Raw genomic sequence first — 23,624 nt, forward strand, 5'->3', positions numbered from 1 at the left:
GGTCAAGGGGCAGGGCGCGCGTCCTATAGCATTTCTCTGCTACTCCAGCGGCACCTCCGGTTTGCCTTTGAGTTTGCTGTTCGCTATGGGTCCCGGTACGGCCGTTGACTAACAAACAATAGAAAGCTGTCATGATCTCACACCAGAATGTCATTGCCAACACGATGCAGTACTGCATCTTCGAAAACGTCTCACGAAAGAGCGAGGGCATCGAGACTCAGGTGGAGCTCGGCCTGCTCCCTTTTAGCCATATCTACGGCCTTGTGGTCGTGGCTCACGCAGCGACATGGCGCGGCGACGAAGTCATCGTGTTACCAAAGTTCGAGCTTACCGACTATCTCCAGGCCATCGAGCGATTCAAAATTAACCATCTTGTCATCGTAGGTTTACTATGCGCTTCTGATTAGTAGTTCGCCGTTAGCTAACTGTCCAGGTTCCCCCAATTGTCGTGCGCATGCTGAGCAGCAAAGACATGCTCAAAAAGTACGACCTCAGCAGCGTCAGATTGGTCTTTACAGGAGCAGCGCCGCTCGGAAAGGAGACTTCCGACGAACTCATCCGTCTCTATCCAAAGTGGCGCGTCGGCCAGGGTTACGGTAGGCCTCCGAGCTTAGCCTATCCAGTGGACACGATCTAACCGTTACTAGGCATGACCGAGTCGTCGACCGTGGTGTGCTCGACGAGCGAGCACGATATCTGCCCTGGGAACCCTCCGGCTCTCTGATGCCTGGGGCACGGGCGAAGGTGGTCGACCCCGACGGCAAGGAGATCCACGAATACGGCAAGCCCGGCGAGCTGCTCGTGCAGTCGCCGTCCGTCACGCTGGGCTACCTGAACAACGAAAAGGCGACAGCCGAAGCCTTTATCTGGGACGAGGAAGGCTCGGTGGCTGAAGACGGGCGACGAGGTCATCGTGACCAAGGGCCGACAGCGGATACGAGCACATCACCATTGTGGACCGCCTAAAGGAGCTGATCAAGGTCAAGGTGCGCATCATACCTAACATAGCATACTGCCCGATACCACGACTCCCATAACCCCATCCCACACCACTATCCCACCCCCATCCAACAGTCTCAACAAGCTAACACCCCCACCTCTACACAGGGCCACCAAGTCGCCCCCGCCGAGCTCGAAGCGCACCTCCTCGCCCACCCCGCCGTAGACGACTGCGCCGTGATCTCGGTCCCCGACGCGCGGGACGGCGAGGCGCCCAAGGCGTTTGTGGTGACGCCCGCATCCATGGCGTCGCGCAGCGACGAGGAGATGGCGGCCGAGATCATCAAGCACGTACAGGACTACAAGGCGCACTACAAGTGGCTCAAGGGCGGCATCGAGTTTATTGATGCCATCCCCAAAAGCCCGAGCGGCAAGATTTTGAGGAGGTTGTTGAGGGATCGGGAGAAGGAGGCGAGGAGGGCGAATGGGGCGAAGTTGTGATGTTGTTGGGTGTTGGGGATGGGATAGAGTGTGCTGAGCGGGTGTGAGTGTGTGGTTGGTGTTTTGGTCTAGCTCTTGGATATACCGCTGCAATTGCTGTTGTGCCATCTAGATCGTTGCTTCCCCCCAATAGATTGGCACATAGGGTCGATATCAAGTGGATTGTTGAGTCAGTAAATGAACCAGGAGGATTGCCGTATAACTTTAGAACCTTGCATCCATTCCTCATGCAAGCCCATGCCCCCAACCCCAGCTCATACCTATCCACCCCCTCAAGGCCAACTAACTCCCCCCTCTCCAACCCCCCTTAACAAACCGACCGATGAATCCCCTTCACCTTCTCCCCCTCCCTCCCACCATCCCCCCTCCCCCCATGATGGTGCAAAACCGACAAATCCACCTCATCCCTCTCCATCAACCGCTCCGTCACCTGCACCACATCCTTCACCAACCGCTCCAGCAGATCAAAACTCATATTTACGCGGATCACCACGCGTAGGATCTCGGTCCCGTCCTCGTGCGGCGGCAGCGCATAGTTGGGGATGATCCACTGCCGCGCCCGCAGCAGCAGCGACACCGTCTCCTGCTTGATGTGCGGGTAGGCGGCGCGGAAGGCGTCGGTGTGCCGGAAGGCGACGACGGGGAGGCCGGCCGTGTAGGAGGCGGAGGTTTCGTTTTGGTTTTCCGGTTTGTTGTTGTTGGTGGAGGGGGGTGCGGGCCCGGTGGATCTCGCTGACGCAGGTGTACCAGCCGGTGGCTTCGAGGCTTTGCGACAGGATGCGCGCGTTGGCGAGGCAGTTCTCCATGACCTCGCGGTAGCCCGAGAAAGCCGAGGTGGATGAGGGTTGTAGTACTGCACGACGACCTGGGCGCCGGGGCGGGAGAGAAAGTTGAGCGTGTAGGACTCTTCGGTGCCCGCCGAGGTAGTGGAGTTCAAAGATCAGGTCTTTGGAGAGGAAGGATTGGTCGCGCCACGATGATCCAGCCCGACCGCCGGCGGATTACGAGAACCGTATTTGTGGGCCTGGAGGTTGTTGTTAGTTGTTGGTGGGAGGTTGAACGGGGGCTGGGGGTCTAGGTGGTAACCTGAGGCATTGATCGAGACAACGCGAGGAAGCTCAAAGTTCCTATCATCAACATTAGCGCACAAGCTTAGGGAGTAGAAGGTATGCCACCCACCATTTCCACCCCCCCGTCCCGGCGTGCGTAAAAGGCACCACGAACCCGCCACTGGCAGCATCCACATGGATCGGGATATCCACGCCCGTCTTCTCCTGGTACTCATCCAGTATCTTGCTTATCGTCTCCACAGGCTCGAAATGCCCCGTATACGTGCTCCCCAGAATAACAAACACCCCGATCGTGTTCTCATCCGCATTCTCCCTCACCAAATCCGGATCCAAGCAGAACTTGCTCTTCTCCGACACAGGCAGTACCCTCGCCTCGACCTCAAAATACCTCGCAAACTTCAACAACGCCACCTGGGCATTCGCCCCCATAATAATATTCGGCTTCAACGTATCCAGCCCCTTCTCCCTCCTCCTCTCCTGCCACCTCCTCTTCATCGCCAACCCACCCAGATGAATCGCCTCGGACGAGCCCACCGTCGGCGAGCCCACGGCCTTCTCGCCCTTCTGCACTCCCCACAAGTGCGCCAGGATCGACACGCAGCGGTTCGAGATGGACAGCATGGCCGGGTACTCGTCGTTGTCGGCCAGGTTTTTGCCCATGTTCTCCACCATCAGCCGCTGCGCGTTGTCCTCGAGGTACGTGTCGACGAAGCTGGCCAGGTTCAGGTTCGGGCGCCCGTCTAGGTCTAGCTCGTCCTTGAGCATCTCGTACACCGTGTCGCCGGGCGCGCCGTCCCGCGGGATCTGGTACTTGGGGATGTCGCGCTGGCTGGCGTAGGGGGTGGAGAAGGGGGTGAGGTGCGCGGTCTGCCCGGTCGAGCTGCCGCTCTCGGCGGGGATGCGTAGGTTTTGGAGGTGCTGGATGATGTCTTCTGGGTTGACCTGTGTGGTTTGTTAAGGGTCTGTGGTGGTGGATGGGTAGGGTTGTATCTGGGCAGCGGCTTACATGGCGTGAGAGAGACATGATGGGCAACGTAAGAGACAGTCAGTCACGATATAAATCTTTGGTGGCCGATTGGGATCTGGAATTCCGAAACTACTGGACTGTAGGAGAGCTTGAATCTATGAACGGATAATCCTAAGTTTAATGGAAGAAGTAGGGGTCGGCGACCGAGTGGTTCACTACAAGTCATAATGATGACATCACCACTAGGAAACGAAAGGGTCGTCACTGAGCGGGATGGGGGAGATCGCCAGGTACCACCTGCAGCAAAATTCTACTGAGAGGGCTTATTGGGCAAGCGAGAGTGACGCAAACTGATTCCTGGTATGTGGCCTTCAAACATGGTCAATTCATCAAACCCGGTTGAAGCTATTTCGATGTTCTTATCAAACGGATTTCTTAGCTGGGGGACAGCGAATGATGGTTCTTCGAGATGGCCGGTAATAAAACGCTGCGTTCAGTATTTTCTACGTAAAATACCTACTTAATTGGGGCGAAGGCATAAAATTCTAAATTCCAATGCAAGCCTGCTGCCCGGTTCTGGCAACTTCATGTACAGGTCTTCAAGAGGCTCCTGCCTTGCACGACTCCTGCCCGCCGCCGTTGGTTTGATCTAAGGGTTAGGGTCTGACGCGCAACTGGTGGCGAGGTGGGGCTCTGTCTTTTGCAGGTGTGCACAGACCCTCAGGGCCTGGGTATAAATTTTCTGCGGAACCCCCAGGTCTTCCTCCTCTTCTCTTTTCCTTTCCCATCCAAGTGCAGGGGTTTTACGTGTATCAGTGAGGATTCGTCCGAGATCACGTTTTTGCTAGTTGAAAACTACATACCTGACCGCTCCTGTTGGGTTTCGACCTGACAGGGAATTTTTGGAACCCTTCCTCTCGCAGGAGTTCGTCATTGCTTTCATTTCCATCGGCCCATACGGGCCGAGGCGAGGAAGGTCTTTGTCGGTTGCGGTGGATATCGAAAAACGCGTCACGGCCGCAAACGTCGGGGCCATCGAAATCCATCGCTTGCTCGTTGGTCTATGGTGTACGAGTATGTACCGAGGTAAAGAGGTAGTCCATGAAATTTTATTTTTATCGGCTCGCTGAACATGATCACGCAGTATCCAAAACAATCACTTCTGCCTCGGCGTCGCCCACGCTCTCCACAACAAGCTTATCCCCCGCATTGACGCCCTCCACAAACGCGCCATCCCCTTCCCCAAGCACATCCTCCCTGCCATCCAACCTAATCTTCGCCTTCCCCCCCTTCGTCATGGGCAAGTGCACATAGACCTTTCTCTTCGCTGCCTCCCCCACCTTCGCCCCAACAACCCACTCAAACCTGCCCCCGGGCGCAATAATCCCCGCCGCCATCACAAAATCCGCATGAATCGCCATTGTACCGGGGATCATCGGCTCGGCGGCCTTCTCCTGCGCGAGGGTCGCGTCGGGTCCGCCCTTGAGCGGGCTGAGCAGGCTGACAAACCCGGCGCGCTTGTCGTCGTCGGCCCAGTGGCCCCGGTCGTACCGCGGCGCCAGCCCCCGCTTCCACGGCGTCGCCCAGATCTGCAGGAAGTGCACCGGTTCCCGCCCATAGTTGTACTCGGAGTGAGTGACCCCCGTCCCGGCGGTCGTGAACTGCATGTCGCCGCGGCGGATGCGGCAGAAGAGGTCGGATTCGGGGGTTTCGTCACCTGTCGTTTTCTTTTGTTGTGTTGAGTCTGTGTGGGTGAGTTCCCCCGACAGGACGTAGCTGAAGATCTCGTAGTTGTTGTGCGGGTGGGTGGGGAAGCCTGAGTTGCCTTTGACTCGGTCCTCGTTCAGCACCCGCAGGGCTCCGAACTGTGTGAAGTCGGGGTTGTGCCATCCGGCGAAGCTAAATGAGTGGTAGGTATCTAGCCAACCACCGTGGGTGGCATGCCCCCGGGCGGCGGAGAGGTGGGGGGTGATTTTGGCGTGGCGGAGTGTGTTGGTCATGGCGGTCTTGATAGTGTTCATGAGAGAATGCTTTTTTGTATTGGTTTTACAAGATCGTTTGGTGATCGGGACGTATTTGAGGTTTTTGGTGTTTTTGAGAAATTCACTTCTCGAAAAGGACATGAGGATGACCTGCCTCTTATACTACAAGGGTACTGTGAAGGTGCTAGTTTGAAACATAACGATTTGGTGAGCATTGCAAACGGATTATCCACATCTATCATCATGAAGGCAGTCTAGAATTTCCCTTACTTGATGCCCTCATTGTGAACTGATGGTAAAAGTGGGGAGCTTTGCCTCCCAGGCGCTGACGGATGATTACCTCAGGCTTGGTTGGCAGTGGCTGCCTTCGCTGGATGAAATCAGCGGGACCCCACAACTTGAACTCCCTTCTTTTCATTACCCACCATCTGGCCAGTGGCTCGACATCACAATTGATCAGCATTTAAAGCCAGAGCTAGAACTACGCATCCTCGCATCGCACACGAAGATTATCCCTCGATAATTCTTATCCCCTTCATCGACTCAAAGTTCAGCCTGACATAATGCTCAAGCCCTACCCGGTCGACGGCAAATGTCCAAAGGCTAGCTGCAAGGTAGGTACCATGTACACTTGTGCTCTGGCTGCCGGTGATGCCCTTGTTCTCTTTCCATTTCTTTGTTGGTCGAACGGAGGTTTGGGCCTGTACCACCAAGTTCTCGAACAGCCGGGTTGAACGACAGGCCATTGTCCCTGTACACGATTGTTCGTGCCTGCCCTTGTCTCTTATGAGTTCTATTTATCATGGCATCGACCGGCAACATGCCTTGATTTCCCGCTCGGTTGAGCATTTCTCACCATTTCCATTCATAATATATATATCAACCTGCTTTCTTGCTTAGAAAGCGGGCTAGCCAAAACACCAAAAGATTGCTTCATGTCCCCACACCCGACTTCCACCACCTCCATTCAAAATGTGCTACATACCCTACAACGTTTATACGGTATGCGCCCACAATAGGATTGGAGAGGTCGTCCAGTGTGCTCGGCAAAAGGGCAGAAATGCGCAATTGGAAAAGGGTAATTGGTGTACCAACCTGCAGCTGACCATCCGGGCCTGCCGTCCGGTCGAGTTGGCGAAGCTCAAGTACTGGTTTTGCCCGGAATGCCGCAAACACTACAATGGATATAACATCCACGGTGTAGAAGGTATCTTGAACTACTGGGCCTACAAGGCCATGTGTGGTTTTTCCTACTGCGTTACTCCCGGGACAGTTCCTGGCCATGTGGTCTTCGGCGGAACCCTGCCTGCCCTTCTCGGGACCTCGAGAATCCGATGTGAGCTTCTCGCCTTGGATAAGGCTTGGCCTCACACCGTGCTCGAGACGAAGGCTCAGTGGCTGCGGAGGCTTGAAAGGGCTCGGACAGTGACGCTGGAACTGGCTAGGACTTGGTCCAGTAGGCGCGGCCGCATACAGAGCAACGACGAGATTCGTGTGCAACCGGGGCTGGCATCGCCCATGTCTACGTACCCGTTCCCCTATGTCCGTGATCATGTGCTCAGCCCGATCACAGAAGCAAGCGACTCCGTAGGGTCTACCACAAAACCGCCCTTGCGGGTGAAAACCATATCTCGGGAGACGCCACAGGTCCACCTTCGCACGCTTGCAAAGCTGTGCGGGGAAGCTCCCTCGGGGAAGCCGTCTTCTTGGTTGGGTGAAATACAGGGTGCGGGATCATCTACTACAACCCTGGTCGAGAACCCTTTGGATCCCTGGGCTTCAACTCGGCGCGAGACGGCGGATGAAAAATTTCACCAGGCTTCGGTAGGGTTCACACAGCCGCCGAGTCGTCAATTGACTGAGCAGTTTAACCAGCCCCAGCGCAATATCCAGCCTAACTCCACAGGGCCCGATACTTCTGGGCTGGAACCCTTGAGCCACGGATCTGGGAAGGTATCGGAGAGTATGAGGAATGACAACGTGCCTAGAACTGATTTCGCCTACTGGGGCCATGAGGTGTGGGAGGAGGACCCAACCAACACCAGTTCGGTTGAACCAGCCCAAGGATCTTTGGGAAAAGAATCGGAACGTCTTCAGGCTGATGATCTAACTAACAGTTCCTCAGCTGAGCCAATCCAAAAATCACCTCGTAGGGACCCTGGCGATGGCATCCTCAACTATAAAGCGTTTGCCGAAGTCACCCTCGGCGAGGTCAACGCGAGGGAGGTGACGCGGGAACAGAAGCACGAGCACGAAAAGCCCAACATGACCAGCCGGTTCTCCGTTTCAGTTTGTGACGAGGACGAGGCAGCCGAGCGAGCCACCATCGCTTCTATTAGTCCGGCTTCTGAGGACGAGGCCTTCAGCTTTGAAGATCCCGAGACCGCCATCCCGGTGCCTGAGACAAAAGAAGTGCAGGGGGGCCAGTTACCGGAACCGTGTGAGTCTGATGGCTCGGCCAGCATTATTATTCGATATCCAGCATCCGGGGCTGTCTCTCCTAAACCAACCTCCCTTTCCCCGCCTCGGTTCGTGAGCGAGAACGGTACTTCCCGATCTGGGAGCCCGAATTCAGACCAATTTTGGGATGAGTTTGGAAACCGGCCGTCTCGTGATGCCAGATTATTGTCTAGTGTGATGGCCCGGGGCGTTTTGCCACAGAATAGGTTGAGCACTGCCAGTATCGGGGCCACCAGCATCGGGGTAATGTAGGTGTCTCATACCTTTATTCTTTACTGTTTATTTCTTATTTCCTATTTTTGAAGATACCATCACTCACACGGAAAATAACGAGAAAGAGACGTGGGTTAGCCTGTCGACGGCATGGTATTCTTTCCTCTGGAGACTCATTCTCAGTGGCTGCTTCATATAAACTCGAATATTCGAATACTCTGTAACCTGACATGACCCAAGTAAATTGAGAATATGTGATTCATTACGTACGATACCTTCCGCCACCCGTCACTGTTTCCCTTCGCCTGTTAAAAGAACAGCGTCCTCCCCGCATCCGGTTATCCAACCACAATGCTAATGGTTACAGTCATGTCGGGCTAGTTGGGGACAACATACTTTGAGCCAGGAGTGGTCTCGTCGCTGAAATTGGCAACAAGCACGACTGATCGCCTGCCATGATCTTGGCTCCACGTCTCTCATCAACATGGAAGAAGTCGGTGTCGTCCTCAACCAGGGCAGGGCATTTTGTCCGGAACTTGACGAGGTTTGCCGCGGCGTATATGCAAACAAGATGTCATGCAGAAGGATCAAGAAGCCTTTCGTTCGCGGTGATGACGATGATAAGCTGCGCGTTTTGACGGTGGATGTTGAGGTCAGAAAGCAAGAGGTGTGGGATCTGGAGCATTGGGATAAATAGGTACCTAGGCAGTGATGTGAGCCCTATCTGTATAACGAGGAAGCTGCTTGGTGCTCGAGTTATGGGCTATGGCGATGGGGAGGGGGGTGGAGATGTTGGGACGCTGTAGCGGAATATCCTACCACTAGGCGGGTAGAATGAAGTCCTCAGGACAGCCATCTGACAAACCGTAATGCAACTTGATGGGATGCGATCACCACCAAGCATGAGCGCACAAGTCACGGTGCTGTCCAGAAGAAAGTCTGCCCAGTTTGGGTTGGTGCAAAAACATTATTCTGGGTCAAACACCGAGTTGTAAGACTGCGACGGCTGCGCTAGACTGTTTCCACAGCAGATGTGAACCAAAGGGTTAGGGTCGTTAACTCAGGTCCCTCAGGAGTGACATTCCGCGGTGTGACTCTTATCGGCCAGCTCCTAAGCCGATAAAAATGCCCCGCCATCAACAGAGCTCGCCTCCAAGTTAAGCGACTCTTCGTTCAGGGACACATCCATAATTCATTCCCGGGTCACGCCGAGTCTCCATGGACAAGGCACAGGATGGACTGCTACGGCGGCCCCTTTATCTCTTTGATCTACCCCCAGAAATCCTCAATTCACTTACCCCCAAACCAGACGCGGGGTTAACTGTCGCAGATGCGCCAACTGCTTCCGCTTCCTCAGGGGAGCTAACCCCGAGTCCCGCCAGCGCCGAAAACATCCTCGGATCACAGACCTGCTCCTTGTGCGGCATGTCGTTTGTCACGGTCGAAGAACAAAAGGAACATCTTAAGACCGACCTCCATTATTACAACCTCAAACAAAAGTTGAACGGCCTCAAACCCGTTTCCGAAGCCGAGTTTGAGAAACTTGTCGAGGAGAACGATGTGAGCATCTCGGGGTCGGACACATCCGATAATGAGGACGAGGAGGACGAGCCGTCGCGCAGGGAGACGACCCTTTCGGCCCTGCTGAAGAAACAAGCATCGCTGGCGGATAAGCGTAACCCGGATGACGAGGGTACAGAGGCTGAGCCAAAGAAGAAGAGGGGGGGTGGGAAACCGCCATTGCTGTGGTTTGAGTCGCCGCAGCTACCAGACCGTACTTATTTTGGGATATACCGGAGCTTGTTCACTGCAAAGGAGTTAGACAAGGAAGATGCGATTATCGAAGCCATCAAACAACGACAGTTGCCGCCGATATCCATGCCCAAGGCCGCCAAGGATGGGAATACCATCCCCCCTGCTTACAATGGCAGGCACATATTTCTCTGCATGATGGGAGGTGGTCACTTCGCCGGCATGGTGGTGTGCTTAGCTCCAAGGAAAACAAAGCACGGCTCAGTTGGGCCGCTCAACAGGGAGGCTGTCGTTTTGGCACACAAGACCTTCCACAGGTACACGACTCGACGGAAACAGGGTGGCTCACAGTCCGCCAACGACAATTCTAAGGGAGCTGCTCACTCGGCCGGTGCCTCGATACGCCGGTACAATGAACAAGCCCTCGTCGACGACATTCGCGAGCTTCTCAAGGACTGGAAAGCCTTGATCGACACATCCGACCTGCTTTTCATCCGAGCGACCGGTGCGACAAACCGACGGACGCTATTTGGGCCGTACGACGACCAAGTCATGCGCTCCAACGACCCCCGCATCAGGGGTTTCCCCTTTACCACGCGGCGAGCAACGCAAAACGAGCTCATGCGTGCCTTTATCGAACTCACCCGTCTCAAGGTCAAGGAGATCCAGCCCGAAGAGGCCTCTGCCCCAACAGAGACAACCAAAGCCCCCAAACCAAAAGCCGACTCCAAACCAGCCCCCCCAAAACTCACCGAAGAAGAAGAAGCCGCCATCTTCCACACCAACCAAATCCAAGCCATGATCCGGCGCTCCAAACTCCCCGCCCTCCTCACCTACCTCACCACCAACCACCTCCCTGCCACCTTCCGCTTCCAACCCGCGGACACGCAACAAAACCACCACGCGCCCACCGCCCTCCACCTCGCGGCCGCGCAAAACTCGGCCCCGCTCGTCGCCGGCCTCCTCGCCCGCGCCAACGCCGACCCCACCCTCCCCAGCAGCGAGGGCAAGACCGCCTTCGACCTCGCCGGCGACCGCGCTACCCGCGACGCCTTCCGCGTGGCCCGCGCCGAGCTGGGCGAGGCCGCCTGGGACTGGGACGCTGCGCGCGTGCCGCCGGCGCTGGCGCGGGAGGAGGCGGAGAAGAGGGCCAAGAGGGAGAGGGTGGCGGCGGAGAGGGAGGAGGGGTTGAGGAGGGAGAAGGAGGAGGAGAGGTTGAAGGTTGAGGGGCCGAGGGTGGATGGTTCTGGTTCTGGTTCTGGTGGGGGTGGGAGGAGGGGGAAGAAGGGGGGGCATGTGTTGGGTGCGGGACCGCCGAAGACGGCGGAGGAGAGGAGGGCTGAGGAGGCGAGAGGGTTGACGGGGGAGCAGAGGGCCAGGTTGGAGAGGGAGAGGAGAGCGAGGGCTGCTGAGGAGAGGATTAGGAGGTTGCAGGCGGGTGGGTGAGTGAGATGGGGGAGGAGAGTTAGTAGCTAGCTGAATGAACTCTGCTGCTTGTAATTGGCGGGTGTGTTTCCCTGGTAGTGGAAAAGATGTGACTCTTGGGGCGGCGAAAGGGGCATCTCGCACACTCTGGCTTGCGCCTCTGACTTGCGGCAATGGCAACACCAAATTCAACATGTCCCCTGCACCAACTGCTCACCCCCACGTATATCATCGAGATGGCCAAGTCCAGCGGGCAAGGGGTGCAGCCATCCAACTCCTTGTCGCCCTTTCACCCGGCCTGGTACTTACCCTCCAGCCCTCTCTACGAAAGTAGACAAACAAACAGAAACCCGAAAGGAAACAAACAAGAACACCCAACAACCCACCCGGCCGGCGAAACGCGACCCTCCAGCACTTCGTACTACAAACCCTCGTATATGTCTGACCGGCAGGCAGAGGCAGACTGACATGACAGGACAGGCTGAGAAGGGGTCGGTCGGTCCAAGAGAAACAGGCCGGGCGGGCCGTTACGGTGGGTGGGTTCTCGTTTCGTTCCCGGATCCGGGGGGCCCACCGAAGGCCGGCGGCCCCGGCCAGCCCCACTTTGAGGCCCGAAACGGCGGCGGGCGTCAGCACTCAAAAAGGTGGGCCTTAGTTCGTTCCCAGTATGGATGTACAAGTGCAGTGTTGGTGGCGGTTGCTGTGCCGCCTCGCTTCGGGTTCGGGGAGAGAGATACATATTGAAAAAGGTGTGCTGTTAGTGGGCGAGTTGGATGTTTCGTGGCCGCGAACCTACATACGATCCGTGGTGGAATAAGTATCGGACGGTTTGCGTTGTCGCACAAGATCGTGTGTTGGCCCGGAATAGACACAAGACTGTTTGACGGCGGCCTGGGTGTTGCCTTGCGGGATGTCGGCGGGTAGTGAATAGAGTTGGGCAAGATCTGCAGATCTGATGTTTCCGAGGCCGCGTGTGCCTCTCCAGGGTCGGCCCCGAGGCGTTGAACTTCTTTTTACATCCACGTAACTACATAGCAGCTACGCGGATGTGCCGGGCTGTTGCAGACGGATCGCCTCCCCTGAATTCATTTCAAAGTGTTCATACGAAGTACGTACATGGCTGCTTATGTGGTGTTTGTGGCGCCCACTTCAATCACCTTCGCCGCGCCGTGCCGCTCTCAGGGAATGCTTTCCCGGGCCATCCTCAGGCTACAAATCGAAGGGGTCCACGTCCGGGTTGGGGTCTCTCGGACTGTTTCCCTCCGACGCATCCAGAGAAGGGCTTGTTACGACGAGTTTGTTTGTGTTGGGGCATGCCGCTCGGACTGGATCAACTCAGCCTCGCCTGTTGGACACTCCGCGTGTTGTGGCCTGCGGTGGTCCCAACTGCCGGCGATGCCCAGAGTGTCTGGGTCGGATTCGGGTTCTCGTTTTGGCCTGCTCCCGATGGTAGAGGAGATTTGGTGCCACCGAGGAACAAACGGCTCTGACGGGCGAGTCCCAAAAAAGAGGCATGATCTCCCCGAACGCAACCAAGTGACCATGTCCCCTGGTTGCCCGGCCTCTCTCGGTCAGTTCTGGGGTTGGACGGGCTCCTCAACAAGACCGCATTGCCGGGACTCGGAGATAACCTCGTGCTCCAAGGCTGGCATAGCCACAATGATGGCGGATGGGAAAAAGGAGAAGCTGATGTGGTGGAGACGGGAACTCGGGGCAAGATGGGGCCAGTTTGTCTCATCATCACGACACGAGCTGGCTGAATCCAACTAACAGCAGACCGAAACCAAGTGTGAGGAGTGTGAGGAAGTTCTTCACCGTTGGGGTTGCATCACTTGTCCAACAAGGAAACGTGCTTCCCCTGAGTTTGGCTGTTCTGGGCGTTGCATTGCTGCCAAGCGAGGTGGTCTGTGAGGTAGCTTTCCGGTGCCCGGGTGTCCCCAGCGTAGACTGGTGCACAAACTATCGGTACGCTACCTGGCGACTTTGTGCACGAGTCTCGACAACGGGGGGAGAAAATGGGTCCATCGGGGAATTAACGGCCAATCTGTGCCGAGAACCGTTATTGCTATTTTGTCGCTTGCGAAAGCGCTGATATTTGAGACCTGCTGGTGATGAGAGATACTTAGTGCAGCACTAGTTACGAAATACATATCTTTGTTGACGATCGCGGCTGATGTTGAAAATGGAGAACTACGCGCCAGAGATGGCGGTTGTGGTCAAAGAAGGCTGAAAAGATGCTCCGCTGATCGATGCGGGTTTCCGATCTGACAGGCAGCGATTCGCCCGCTTCTTGGGCGGCAGTCCCATCCCGTCCGAATTCTCCGGTGAGCAGCAGATGGAACCTGGGATTGGAACTAAAATTGGCACCATGTGGGCCCCCTTTGTCTCCTCTGAACATGAGAGGGAACTCTCACTGAGACATGCACAGAATTTGCCATCAATTAAGCGCTGTCAGTCAATTTACTGCGCTTATACTGAGTACTGCGATAGACAGCTTGGATAATGGCATCAATCGTTCTATTGTCTTGGTAGTAAGATCGCGGGGTTATACGATCTGTTCGTAACTGAGAGTTTTTATTTAAACCAAGGCAGTTGTACCAACCAAAGCAATCCTGAGAAAGCAGTTGACTGACTCTAGGTTTGCAAAGAAGCAATCCACTTGCTGAATCAAGCATCCAGTCAATTGCCGGAGGAGGGCCGTCACGATCATGGCAAAAATGGCCCGAGGTGGGGTGGAGACCATCTGGAACACAACGCCAAGACGCTCGCGCTTTCGGCGCCCACGTACCTGAAACATGAAACCCTCTGGCGCCCAGGCTAACAAAGACTGACTTTGAAACACGGCACTCGATCGAGTGGGCTGCCGATGGCCACACAAACCTGGAACCCGGGAACGGACGACTTGTCAGAACCACTGGGAAACCGGAGGGTTTTCAGCTGGCATCTCTCGGAAAACAAAACAGTCACACGCATATGGCCGCTTCCCAAGCGTAGAGCGGCAAGCCCTAAACAGCAAGCACCAAAGCACCGAAGCACCAAAGCACCAGCTAACTCCAGATTAACCAGATATCTAACTAGTTACACACCAACGAAATATCAAGAATTCGACATCGCTTGATTCGAGCGACAAGGGCAGTTTCCTGGATCCAGAAGGTCGGCCCGCGGTTACTGATCTTTTGGGAAACGCTTCCATCGCTAGCTCTGTGGGGAACCCTCACGCAATGGTTGCAAGGGTATCAACGGTGCAAGCAAAAGGCCCAAGCAATTCTTGGCACGACTTTTGTGTCCATCGCCAACCACGCGAGACCCAGGAACAATCGTTCCGGTTAACATTCCCGGTAACAGTTGCGCTCGGAGGACAAAGCTCAGGCGGACGCTCCTGTACCTGCAGTAGCGTCGTCGGCGTGGCTGAGCAAAGCCACCACTCGTTTCATGGAACAGCACCTTTCGATCGCCTCAGGGGTCGAGAGTCTGGATCGTTTACAGTACGAAGTATGTGCATACAGATTACTCTGGATAATGTGATGTGTTTGTTTGCTCCGACTCGGTAGACATAGGGAGATTAACGCCATTTTACAGATGCGCGTCCCAATCAACGGCCGGATTACGTAGGGCCTGATATCAACCTTATTTGACTCCTTCACCAGTCAGCGCGCCCTCCCCTGAAAAGAGCAACGTGAGGGAGGCAGCTCTCGTCGGTTTTGGCATCGAATGTGTAACCGATTGGCCGTGCGTGTTGGGTCGGGCTCGAACCGCCCCCTGGGCCAGATCTCGTGCAGACCCCTGTTTGGCACCCCCCTGTTTACCCACCCCTGCCGGCCAACCATGCGAGCCCAGGTTGCTGCCGCTGGCCAGAGCCGCGCGCCACCCCAGCAGTTCAGCACCCTTGGATACAACGTCGACGGAGCAGTGGGACCTCGTTGAATCTCTGCCCGTCCAGGTGGTATTGCCGCGAGTGAGTTGTGCAACCACGCCCATCCGCAGAAAGGGATCTCGACAACCACTCCCCCAGTGTCCCCTGCCGAAACCTGCGAGACATGCTACTCTGCAATGTCGAGCTTTGCCATTCCGGGGAGGACCGTCGATTACCGCCGTCTCTCATTGGTTCCTGGCCCCTTTCAAGTGAGAGAGGAAGAGAGCCGTGCCTGGGGGAAGCCAAAGTCAAGTTAGTCAACTTCGACATATTCTGGTCTCCCTGAACCCTCCCTGGCCACCACGGACACCCCTGGTCACCAATTGTGGCCCTGTTCTTTGTTCCGCTCTCACCCTGTGGAGTGGCCTGCAAGGGTTGAGTGACTTCCAGCTTCTCGTTGCTGCCGTCTCCGTGTATATAGCAGTGACTGCCAACCCATCTCTCGCTCTTGTTTCCGATTCTATCACCAAGTTCGGTGTCCTCCTTTCTTCTAGTCTCACTTCGACCAACAGAGGCAAAGCCATTCGCTTCTTTGCCTTTTCTTCTTTTTTGACACTTCATTGTTCCAACTCCCAACCGAGTTCTTATTATTTGAAGGCGCCAGTTCCGCCGGTTTCCCTCTCACACCGACCAAGTCTATCGTTTCCTGTCAGCATCCATTCAGAGCAGCGGCAACAGTTTCAATATGAAGACTTTCGTTCCTGTTTTGGCCCTCGCCGCTGGCGTGTCGGCTACTGTAAGTTACATCTTCCTCTTCAGCTCCATGTCCCGATCAACATGACTTACACCCTATTCCGCAGTTCCACAAAGCCCCTCCCTTTTCGTTCCCGGGCAACACCGACAACAAGTGTACCGACAAGCAGAAGCCCGGCTTCAGCTGGGATGACCTCGATTTCGGTGATTTCTTCGACTACAGGGACTTCACTTCCGTGGCTGGAAGTGTGAGGATGACGGCGACAAGAGGAGCAAGTTTGCTCCTCGCACCTTCGGGAAGGCCATCACTGGTACTTGCTCTTCGGACAAGAAGAAGTCGCCGTCTTTCGGCTGTGGCGCCTCGGTCGACAAGTTCTCGCTCGGCTCCATCCACGTCAAGCCCGAGTTCGACTGCGATCTCGAGTTCCACTATGACATGCCCGATGGATCGACCTGCAAGCACCGCAGCCCCTGTCGCAAGTCTGGTACTACCGTCGTGAACCGCCAGTGCGGCGGTGCCAAGAACGTCACCATCATCTACCCCCCGCAGCCTCACCTGCCGAAGCCCAGCTGCACCATCAAGGTGCCCACCATCTCCTTCGACTGCGACACCGCTTCTAGCACCAAGCCCCCCAAGACCAAGACGACCAAGATCCCTCCCGCCACTACCGCTCCGCCCGCCGAAGCCTCCACCACCCCGCCTGCTGGCACCCCGCCTGTCGAGTCCAACACCCCTCCCGCAGAGACCACCACCCCCCCGGTTGAGGCCACCACTCCCCCTGCTGAGAACACTCCTCCCTCGGAGACCAACACTCCTCCCGCCGAGTCCAACACCTCGCCTGCTGAGAACACTCCTCCTGCCGAGACCAACACTCCTCCTGCCGAGACCAACACGCCTCCTGCCGAGACCAACACGCCTCCTGCCGAGACCAACTCCGCCCCCGAGGGCAGCGAGACCAGCAGTGTTTCGCCTGGCCAGGAGACCAGCGACGTCGTCGTTCCTCCTCCCGTGACCAAGACCATCACGACCAGCTACGACAGCACGTCGACCGTCTTCACAACCAGCACCCAGACCATCACCTCGTGCGCGCCTACCGTCCCCGACTGCCCGGCTAACTCGGTTGTCACCACCGTCGTCACCGTCGCTGTCTCGACCACCATCTGCCCTGTCACCGAGACTTTGACCACCATTGAGGGCCCTACCTCCAGCCCCCAGCCCAGCGACGGCCCCAGCGACGGCCCTAGCGATGGTCCTAGCGATGGCCCCAGTGACGGTCCCAGCGATGGGCCTGGCGCCACTTCTGCTCCTGAGGCTGCCACCACCTCCGCCCCTGTCGTCGGTGGTACCACCGGCGTCGTCAGCTCGGTCTCGCCCGTTGAGACCCTCCCTTGCCCGGGCGTCGTCCCGTCGTGCCTGAACACCTTCCTGTTCAACACCGGCTGCTCTGACAACACCGACACCGCCTGCTACTGCCCGGATGCTACCTTCGTCAAGAACGTCTACGACTGCCTGTACGCCCACGGCGAGACCGACTCGATCATCGCCGAGGCTGTCGCCTACTTCCAGGGTATCTGCGGCAAGTGGGTCAACGAGAACCCTGCCATCGCCACCGACGCCACCGTCACCACCTACATCACCGTGACTGCCCAGCCCACCGTCGCGCCCGTCTACACCACCGTCATCGTTGACGTGACCACCGTCGTGCCCTGCACCGACGACGCTGGCGAGATCATCCCGAGCTCCAGCACCACCGTTACCGTCAGCACCAGCATGACCGTGCCCCAGATTGACTTCACCACCGGCTCGTCCGGCGGCGTCGAGGTGGTCCCCATCACCGCCGTCCCGGCTGTCACCGCCCCGCCCACCCCGTCTGTCGACGGCCCCGGCGTCGTCATCACCGCCAACGGCACCGCCATCACCGTGCCCACCGGCACCGGCGCGCTCGTCCCCAGCAGCACCAGCACCCACTCCGTCGTCGTCGGCGCCGGTGGCCGCGTCGGTGCTAGCTTCGGCCTCGCTGCCGCCGTGGCCTTTGCCGCTGCCCTTGTCCTTTAAAAGGATCTTGGATGTGATATCCGCCCTTAGCATCACTAGGCAAACATAACCAATCTAATTCTCACGCTCCTTACGAAAGCAATACGACATACCATTGTATCAAACTCTCATCAGCATTTTCACCCTCAGCGGTCACACAGCCTTGGGGACGGCTCTTGTGTTTTTCCTTCATCCCGTCATCGAATCGTCAACACCACACACAACACACAAACAGCTGTGTTTTTCCATTACGTCAGCGCGTCTTTTTTGTAATTTGAGAGAAAAAGCAGAGGTGGCATGAGTGGGGGCAGTCGGGTATAGACATGCTAGGGGGTGAGCAGAGGGGACGAAAACCTGCGTGGTTTGTACATTAATGGACTGGATACAGCTGGCTGGCAGACTGTACATAATAGTTAATACCCCGAGCCGGACCCAATGGCTAGACTGTTTTGATCGTTTCATCTTCGGTTTCCATGTGTGATTGTGAAGGTGCCCCTAGAAACTTCCCTCGCACGACTTAGCTTTGGATACGTAGATGCCTTGGCCGAGAATGAAGGATGGCTAGAAAATGCCTCCTGTGTGAGCAACCCCCCGCTGGAGTCGGGGGTTGGTTGCTAGTTCGCAACAATAAGTCTGTTGAGCTCATCGACCTGGTCATAGAATAAGACAGCACTCATCTGTAGTCACATGTAGATCGAAGTCTAATTAGAAATCTATTTAACTAGTCTATTCGTAAAGTGTTTTTTTTTTTTCTTTTCTTCTTCTTTGCTTCTTTTTTCTTCCTTTTTTCTAGTGGTTATCTGAGCTTTGCTGCCAGACCGCCCGTCCTTCGCGAATATCATACCGCCAAAGCCTCAGATATGAAGTCGTGAAATCGAAAGAGATATTTTACGCGCAGTAGACCAAGACCATATGAGTTAGCATCGAGCAGTAACCCGGCCCGAAGACTAAGCCTCGCGCCAAAGGGAGATGGCCAGGCGTCCTACCCCTGAACTTACCGATTCTCGTCACTAGCCGTGCCGTCAATTCATCATCACGATCATCAACACCCCGACAAGGACACCACTCGGGCGGGCACCCGCTAGGCCCATTTACACAGATACTCAGCCGTCACGCATCGAAATCCCATGAGCACTAGAACCATGGACATAAGAACGCCTGCTAGCATCCACGTCAGCATCCACGCCCATGGTTCCCAGCCCATATAAAGACTTGCGCCCGCAAAGCTCGTCAACGCGACCACCGCAGACAGCCACAACAGGCCCTTGGCTCAGCGTCGCCCACGTGTATATAGACCCCATCGGCCAGGCGCAGCGCTCGTCAATGCAATGCACCGCCACCACCAAGCCCAACATCACCCACCCTAGGGCGGCCAAACTGACCGACCGACACCAGAGCGCACCATCAACAGCCAAGCGTAATGCAACTTCCACCCACAACAAATACTTTTAAACCTCATCACATCCACCACGCCCGGTCATACGATCATACCTAAACGCCATCCGCCCCCACCTCCGGCATCAGCAAACCTCATCCTCACAGCGCCGATGCCCGTCCGTCAACCCCCTCTTCACCACTCCAACACCGGGGACACGGGCACGGGGCATCCAACAACCCCCCTCCCCTCAAACCCCTCCAACCTCTCCCGCCACGGCGCCGCCAGCTCCACGCCCACCGCACCACTGCCGGTGTGTTGTTGTTCCCAAGGCATCGGCACCCCCCCACAAAACCTAACCCACCTCTCCACCACCCTCCTCCCCACCCCCGCCTCCACCGCAAAGAACTCGCGGTGTCGACACCCACAGTCGGGACAACGGAAGACGTACCGTGCCGCGGCTAGTTCGGCGTGGGCGAGTTTCTCGGCGAGGTGAAGGGGGATGGTGGAGAGGGGGTGGGAGGAACGTGAGGTGGTGGTGGTGGTGGTGGTGGTGGTAGACGGGGGTGGTGTTAAGGGGAGGATTTCGAGGTGTAGGTTGGGGCAGGAGCGTTGCATGGCGGCGAGGCGGGTGGGGATGGGTTGGGTGGTGCGGCCAATTTTGATGAGGGGGGTGGAGGAGTTGTTGGTGTTGTTGTTGTTGTTGTGGGTGGCGGTGAGGATGTAGATGAAGCCGGACTTGGCGGGGGTTGTTGTTGTTGGTGTGATTAGGCCAGCGGCGTTCTGTAGGAGGTTGGCGATTTTGCGGTTGGTGTGTTTGGGGGACTCTGCGGTTAATGGGGGGGTGTAGTTGGTTGAGAAGGGGGGTCCAGGTGCGTTGTCTACGGTTGTTGGATGTTCGTTAACCGGGATGGGTGATGCATGTAGGTCCGGGGGATCGGGCGTAGAAGCGCCACTAGGCCATAAGCCTCGTCGTTGGATACAATGGCAGACAAAATTCCATAAGCTAGGTAGCATAGCAATAAGGTTTATTGCCATGGGAGGCTCCGAAGGGTCTGGGACAACGGGTGGCGCCATGTAACGTACTTAAATGGAATGTATAACCCTATATAATATATGCGTGACGTTGATGAGTGAGGACGTGGTATCGCCTCAGGGTTATACGCTCGGACGAGGTCCAGAGTGACAATAGAAGAAAGCAGGACGAATACGCACCTACAGCCCATAGGTAGTTATAGAAGAAGCTAACCCTCCTCATACGAGTCGCACCCAGTCCTCTGAGTCTGAATGCAGGCCGAACCAACAGGTCTTGGCGGGCGCTTCGGTGGTGGTGTGCCTCGCTTACCAGCTAAGCAGCCTTACCTGAGGCTGGAGGCAGCAACTGCCACGAATGCTACACACCCTTTGAGGAAAGTGGGCATAGCCGATGTCTCCTGTGTAGAGATAGGCTTAGTGAGGAGTCCTGACCCGTCGGATTGATGAGGATATGAGTGAAGCGGAAGCCACAGACCACTCACTGTATTGTGACGTTGGGGTCATAACTGCCTTTGTCAAAATCATCAGGCCACAGGATGAGATTGCTGTTGGGAGGGTGGCGGTTTTGAGATCGGTCGCGTTGGTGTTGTGCAGGGTAGTGCTGATGAAGAGCACCTACCTCAGCTGAGGATTTGGTGCGCGCAGTAAATGATGGCCGGGTACGTGCCTGGAGGTTTGTACCGGGAGGGCTTCATCGCATGATTATCTCTCGCCTCTTCAGCCCCGTCAACGATAGCCCTGGTCTGCTGAGCTTCCACGAATCTTTTTTAACCCCACAATGACCATCTCCAAGTGACTGGGGACGGAAATCACCCGTGTATGGATTACACTCGCTGCTCGCTCCTGAGCGTGGCTCGCGGCACGAGGGCTCAACTCCACCTCCATTTGCCGCATTCGTCCAGGGATGGCTGCTATAAAACACCCTAGAATCCCCGACGGAGAGTTGAGACTCGGGGACCCACCCTCTGGTCAATGCTCCTCGCTGTTCGGCATCAATCCTGACGTATGTGTAGGAGAAAGTCGAGAAAAGGTTAAAAATCTGCTTTCTTCATTGTTTCTTACGTACAAGCAATATCCTCGTCGACAACGCCCAGCTGCACTTGGCCACATGACGTCTCTTTTCGGGGATGTTTTGCATACGACAACAGGCCGAGCGGCATCTGGTGAGTTATATGTCGACCATGAGCGTGCGAGGACCTCCTCGGCATCGCATTCCGAGTTGGGAGTACGAACCTAGTCGTCCATGACAACATCAGGATCGTTTCGACCAAGATTCACGGTGTTGCTCTGTTGACATTACGACGTCAAAAATCGCGCGTGACAGCCGGCGGGAAATATCGGGCAGATTCCCAAGTCGGATCGGAATGGCACCCATTCTCATCACCTCCATCGACCGGCCATGTGAGACGATCCCGGTTTGGACCAGTCGACCCCCACTCGGCCTTTCCCTGTTTGAGAACGGGTGGTGTCCCGAGAGATCTTCTAGAAGCGAGAGGGACATGCCAAGCCCCTGCAGCTCGACTATGGGGAGCCCCGAGGTTCGTGAATGTTGTAACTATGTACAGAGATGCGAAGCCGAACGGGGAACGACCGAAGCGAGCCTTCGGTGAACCGGCGATGCTGACTGAAGCCGGTATAACTCTTCATTCTGGCATGTTAGACGAGTTTATTAACCCAGGGTGCTGCTGAGTAGTCGCCCTGGTTTATGGGTGGCTTCTGTGGTGATGCGCGTATGCAAGCAGCGGCCCATGGTTAGTTACCTATTGGCAACACGGAAAGTTCCATACTTCGTAGCTCGTCCTGATTGAGACCGACACAGCCAGTTCCCAGCTGTTAGGTGTTTTCACCAACACAGCTCGGTTCGAAGGCCGCGGCCGGCGGTGAGGGACTGAATTCGAGCATGGGCACGATCCGCTACGGCGGGCCAGTCCAGTCATTTGATGATCTGGGTACCTGCTGACGGGGCGAGAGAACAAGGCAACACCTATACAAGAGCGAGATTCGAATCCGAAACATCTCCGTTCATGTCTCGTGCCTCGATGAATTGAAGCTGCGGGAGGGGATGATGCAATTAAAGTGAGGCTCGGCGATGCGACTTGGGCCAAACTCGGAGGAAGATGGCGTTGCGGGATGCTGGGGTTTCGGGCGGAAATGCAAAAAACTGCCCACTAATGCCAGTGTGTGTAATAGATTCCTTTTCCGGAAAGTACATACACTACGCGACCCAAACCCCGGGCCACGCCTTCTTCTGGTGATAGTTTTTCTTGGTGGTTCCTGCCATGTCGCCCAGGGAATAGAATGGCGTATCCCCCGTATTTGGCTAGCGCTCACACGAGAGGCAATTTGCAACGTGGACGCACGGGTCCCATTGGCATTGAGTTTGTGGGGCAGGTCTTCGATCTCCCGTCATGACTTGCAACTCTTTTTTCTCACCAACCCTGCCTGTTTTGAAATCAATCGGGGTTCGGTAACGGCCAGCCACAGAACCCGACGAAATCCCGATTCTTCTCTCTTCCGCGGAGCTTGCCATCATCAACATGAAGTTCCCAGAAGCGAAGCTTAACTGCTTTGTACTCGTTAGGATAAAACGCGCGCGGGGGATCATACCACTACACAATTCGCATCGTCATCAACAAGGGCGCGCGCTGCATGGTCACTCTGTCGGATCGGAATCCCTCCTAATTGGGCAAACGGCGACTTAGCACGCCTTGATTCGCTCTCGCTTTTGAATTGCGGGCAGCGGAATCAGAATGGGGAGTTCTTCGGCGAACTGGGGTCTCTGCGCGCTGTCTGGACAAAGCAACGCCGGAGCGAACACAAGCTTACTCAGGCCGTCGGTCGGCATTTGGCGATTTTGGAAGGCCGATGTACTGTCATGTACCCCGCCGTACCGTTTCCTCCATCGATCCTTGCACCCACCAAACCTGTCATCTGCGAGTTCGTTATTCCATCCGGCGACAATTGCACGGCTCGGACGATTGAGTGCGCCGGGCCGATGTCTCCGCGCTGCTCTCAAGTCCCGTCGTTGAGGCATCGTGCAACACAATCCGGGCCATGGTTGTGGTTTCCGAAGAGCATGCAGGCCGCGGCAGACAAACGTTGACTGACTCTCTTCTTTTTCCTCGATTCGCCCCGTTTCCTTGTCTCGCCCCATCGATTCCAGTTTCGTGGCGCCATGGCAGATCGGAGCGAAATGAGCGGATCCAAAGGTCCAACGCCGAGCAAGGATCGACCCCCCGTAGTTCGCCCAGATGGCGACTTGAG

General features: G+C 56.1%; 8 protein-coding genes across 8 annotated transcripts in view; 4 read left to right on the plus strand and 4 right to left on the minus strand.

The window, feature by feature from the left end:
* CHGG_06387 (uncharacterized protein) overlaps positions 1-1,440 on the plus strand; it is a gene marked incomplete at both ends in the record, with an annotated part of 2,153 nt that extends 713 nt beyond the window's left edge. Inside the window, 4 exons of the mRNA XM_001222481.1 lie at positions 123-221; positions 422-596; positions 659-907; positions 1,118-1,440. Of these exons, the coding sequence (XP_001222482.1) occupies positions 123-221; positions 422-596; positions 659-907; positions 1,118-1,440 (846 nt within the window). The remainder of the gene's footprint in view (positions 1-122; positions 222-421; positions 597-658; positions 908-1,117) is intronic.
* A 307-nt stretch (positions 1,441-1,747) lies between these two features.
* CHGG_06388 (uncharacterized protein) lies at positions 1,748-3,534 on the minus strand (the record flags this gene model as incomplete). The annotated part of the gene is made up of 4 exons (XM_001222482.1): positions 1,748-2,346; positions 2,446-2,567; positions 2,665-3,452; positions 3,517-3,534. The coding sequence occupies 4 exons, from the start codon at positions 3,532-3,534 to the stop codon at positions 1,748-1,750; spliced, it is 1,527 nt and encodes a 508-aa protein (XP_001222483.1).
* Positions 3,535-4,613: 1,079 nt separating this feature from the next.
* Positions 4,614-5,477, minus strand: CHGG_06389 (uncharacterized protein; the record flags this gene model as incomplete). Its single annotated transcript, XM_001222483.1, has 1 exon — positions 4,614-5,477. The coding sequence occupies one exon, from the start codon at positions 5,475-5,477 to the stop codon at positions 4,614-4,616; it is 864 nt and encodes a 287-aa protein (XP_001222484.1).
* A 545-nt stretch (positions 5,478-6,022) lies between these two features.
* Positions 6,023-8,578, plus strand: CHGG_06390 (uncharacterized protein; the record flags this gene model as incomplete). Its single annotated transcript, XM_001222484.1, has 3 exons — positions 6,023-6,073; positions 6,561-7,899; positions 8,535-8,578. The coding sequence occupies 3 exons, from the start codon at positions 6,023-6,025 to the stop codon at positions 8,576-8,578; spliced, it is 1,434 nt and encodes a 477-aa protein (XP_001222485.1).
* Positions 8,579-9,350: 772 nt separating this feature from the next.
* On the plus strand, positions 9,351-11,643 carry CHGG_06391 (uncharacterized protein; the record flags this gene model as incomplete). Its single annotated transcript, XM_001222485.1, has 2 exons — positions 9,351-11,326; positions 11,409-11,643. 2 exons carry the CDS (start codon positions 9,351-9,353, stop codon positions 11,641-11,643), a joined length of 2,211 nt encoding a protein of 736 aa, XP_001222486.1.
* Positions 11,644-15,907: 4,264 nt separating this feature from the next.
* Positions 15,908-17,971, plus strand: CHGG_06392 (uncharacterized protein; the record flags this gene model as incomplete). Its single annotated transcript, XM_001222486.1, has 2 exons — positions 15,908-15,958; positions 16,139-17,971. The coding sequence occupies 2 exons, from the start codon at positions 15,908-15,910 to the stop codon at positions 17,969-17,971; spliced, it is 1,884 nt and encodes a 627-aa protein (XP_001222487.1).
* Positions 17,972-19,053: 1,082 nt separating this feature from the next.
* Positions 19,054-20,746, minus strand: CHGG_06393 (uncharacterized protein; the record flags this gene model as incomplete). The annotated part of the gene is made up of 3 exons (XM_001222487.1): positions 19,054-19,395; positions 19,536-20,331; positions 20,688-20,746. The coding sequence occupies 3 exons, from the start codon at positions 20,744-20,746 to the stop codon at positions 19,054-19,056; spliced, it is 1,197 nt and encodes a 398-aa protein (XP_001222488.1).
* A 2,312-nt stretch (positions 20,747-23,058) lies between these two features.
* On the minus strand, positions 23,059-23,394 carry CHGG_06394 (uncharacterized protein; the record flags this gene model as incomplete). Its single annotated transcript, XM_001222488.1, has 1 exon — positions 23,059-23,394. The coding sequence occupies one exon, from the start codon at positions 23,392-23,394 to the stop codon at positions 23,059-23,061; it is 336 nt and encodes a 111-aa protein (XP_001222489.1).
* Between the last annotated feature and the right edge of the window lie 230 nt (positions 23,395-23,624).

This window comes from Chaetomium globosum, genomic scaffold (genome assembly GCF_000143365.1).
Source record: "Chaetomium globosum CBS 148.51 scaffold_3 genomic scaffold, whole genome shotgun sequence".
Taxonomy (NCBI): Eukaryota; Fungi; Ascomycota; class Sordariomycetes; order Sordariales; family Chaetomiaceae; genus Chaetomium; species Chaetomium globosum.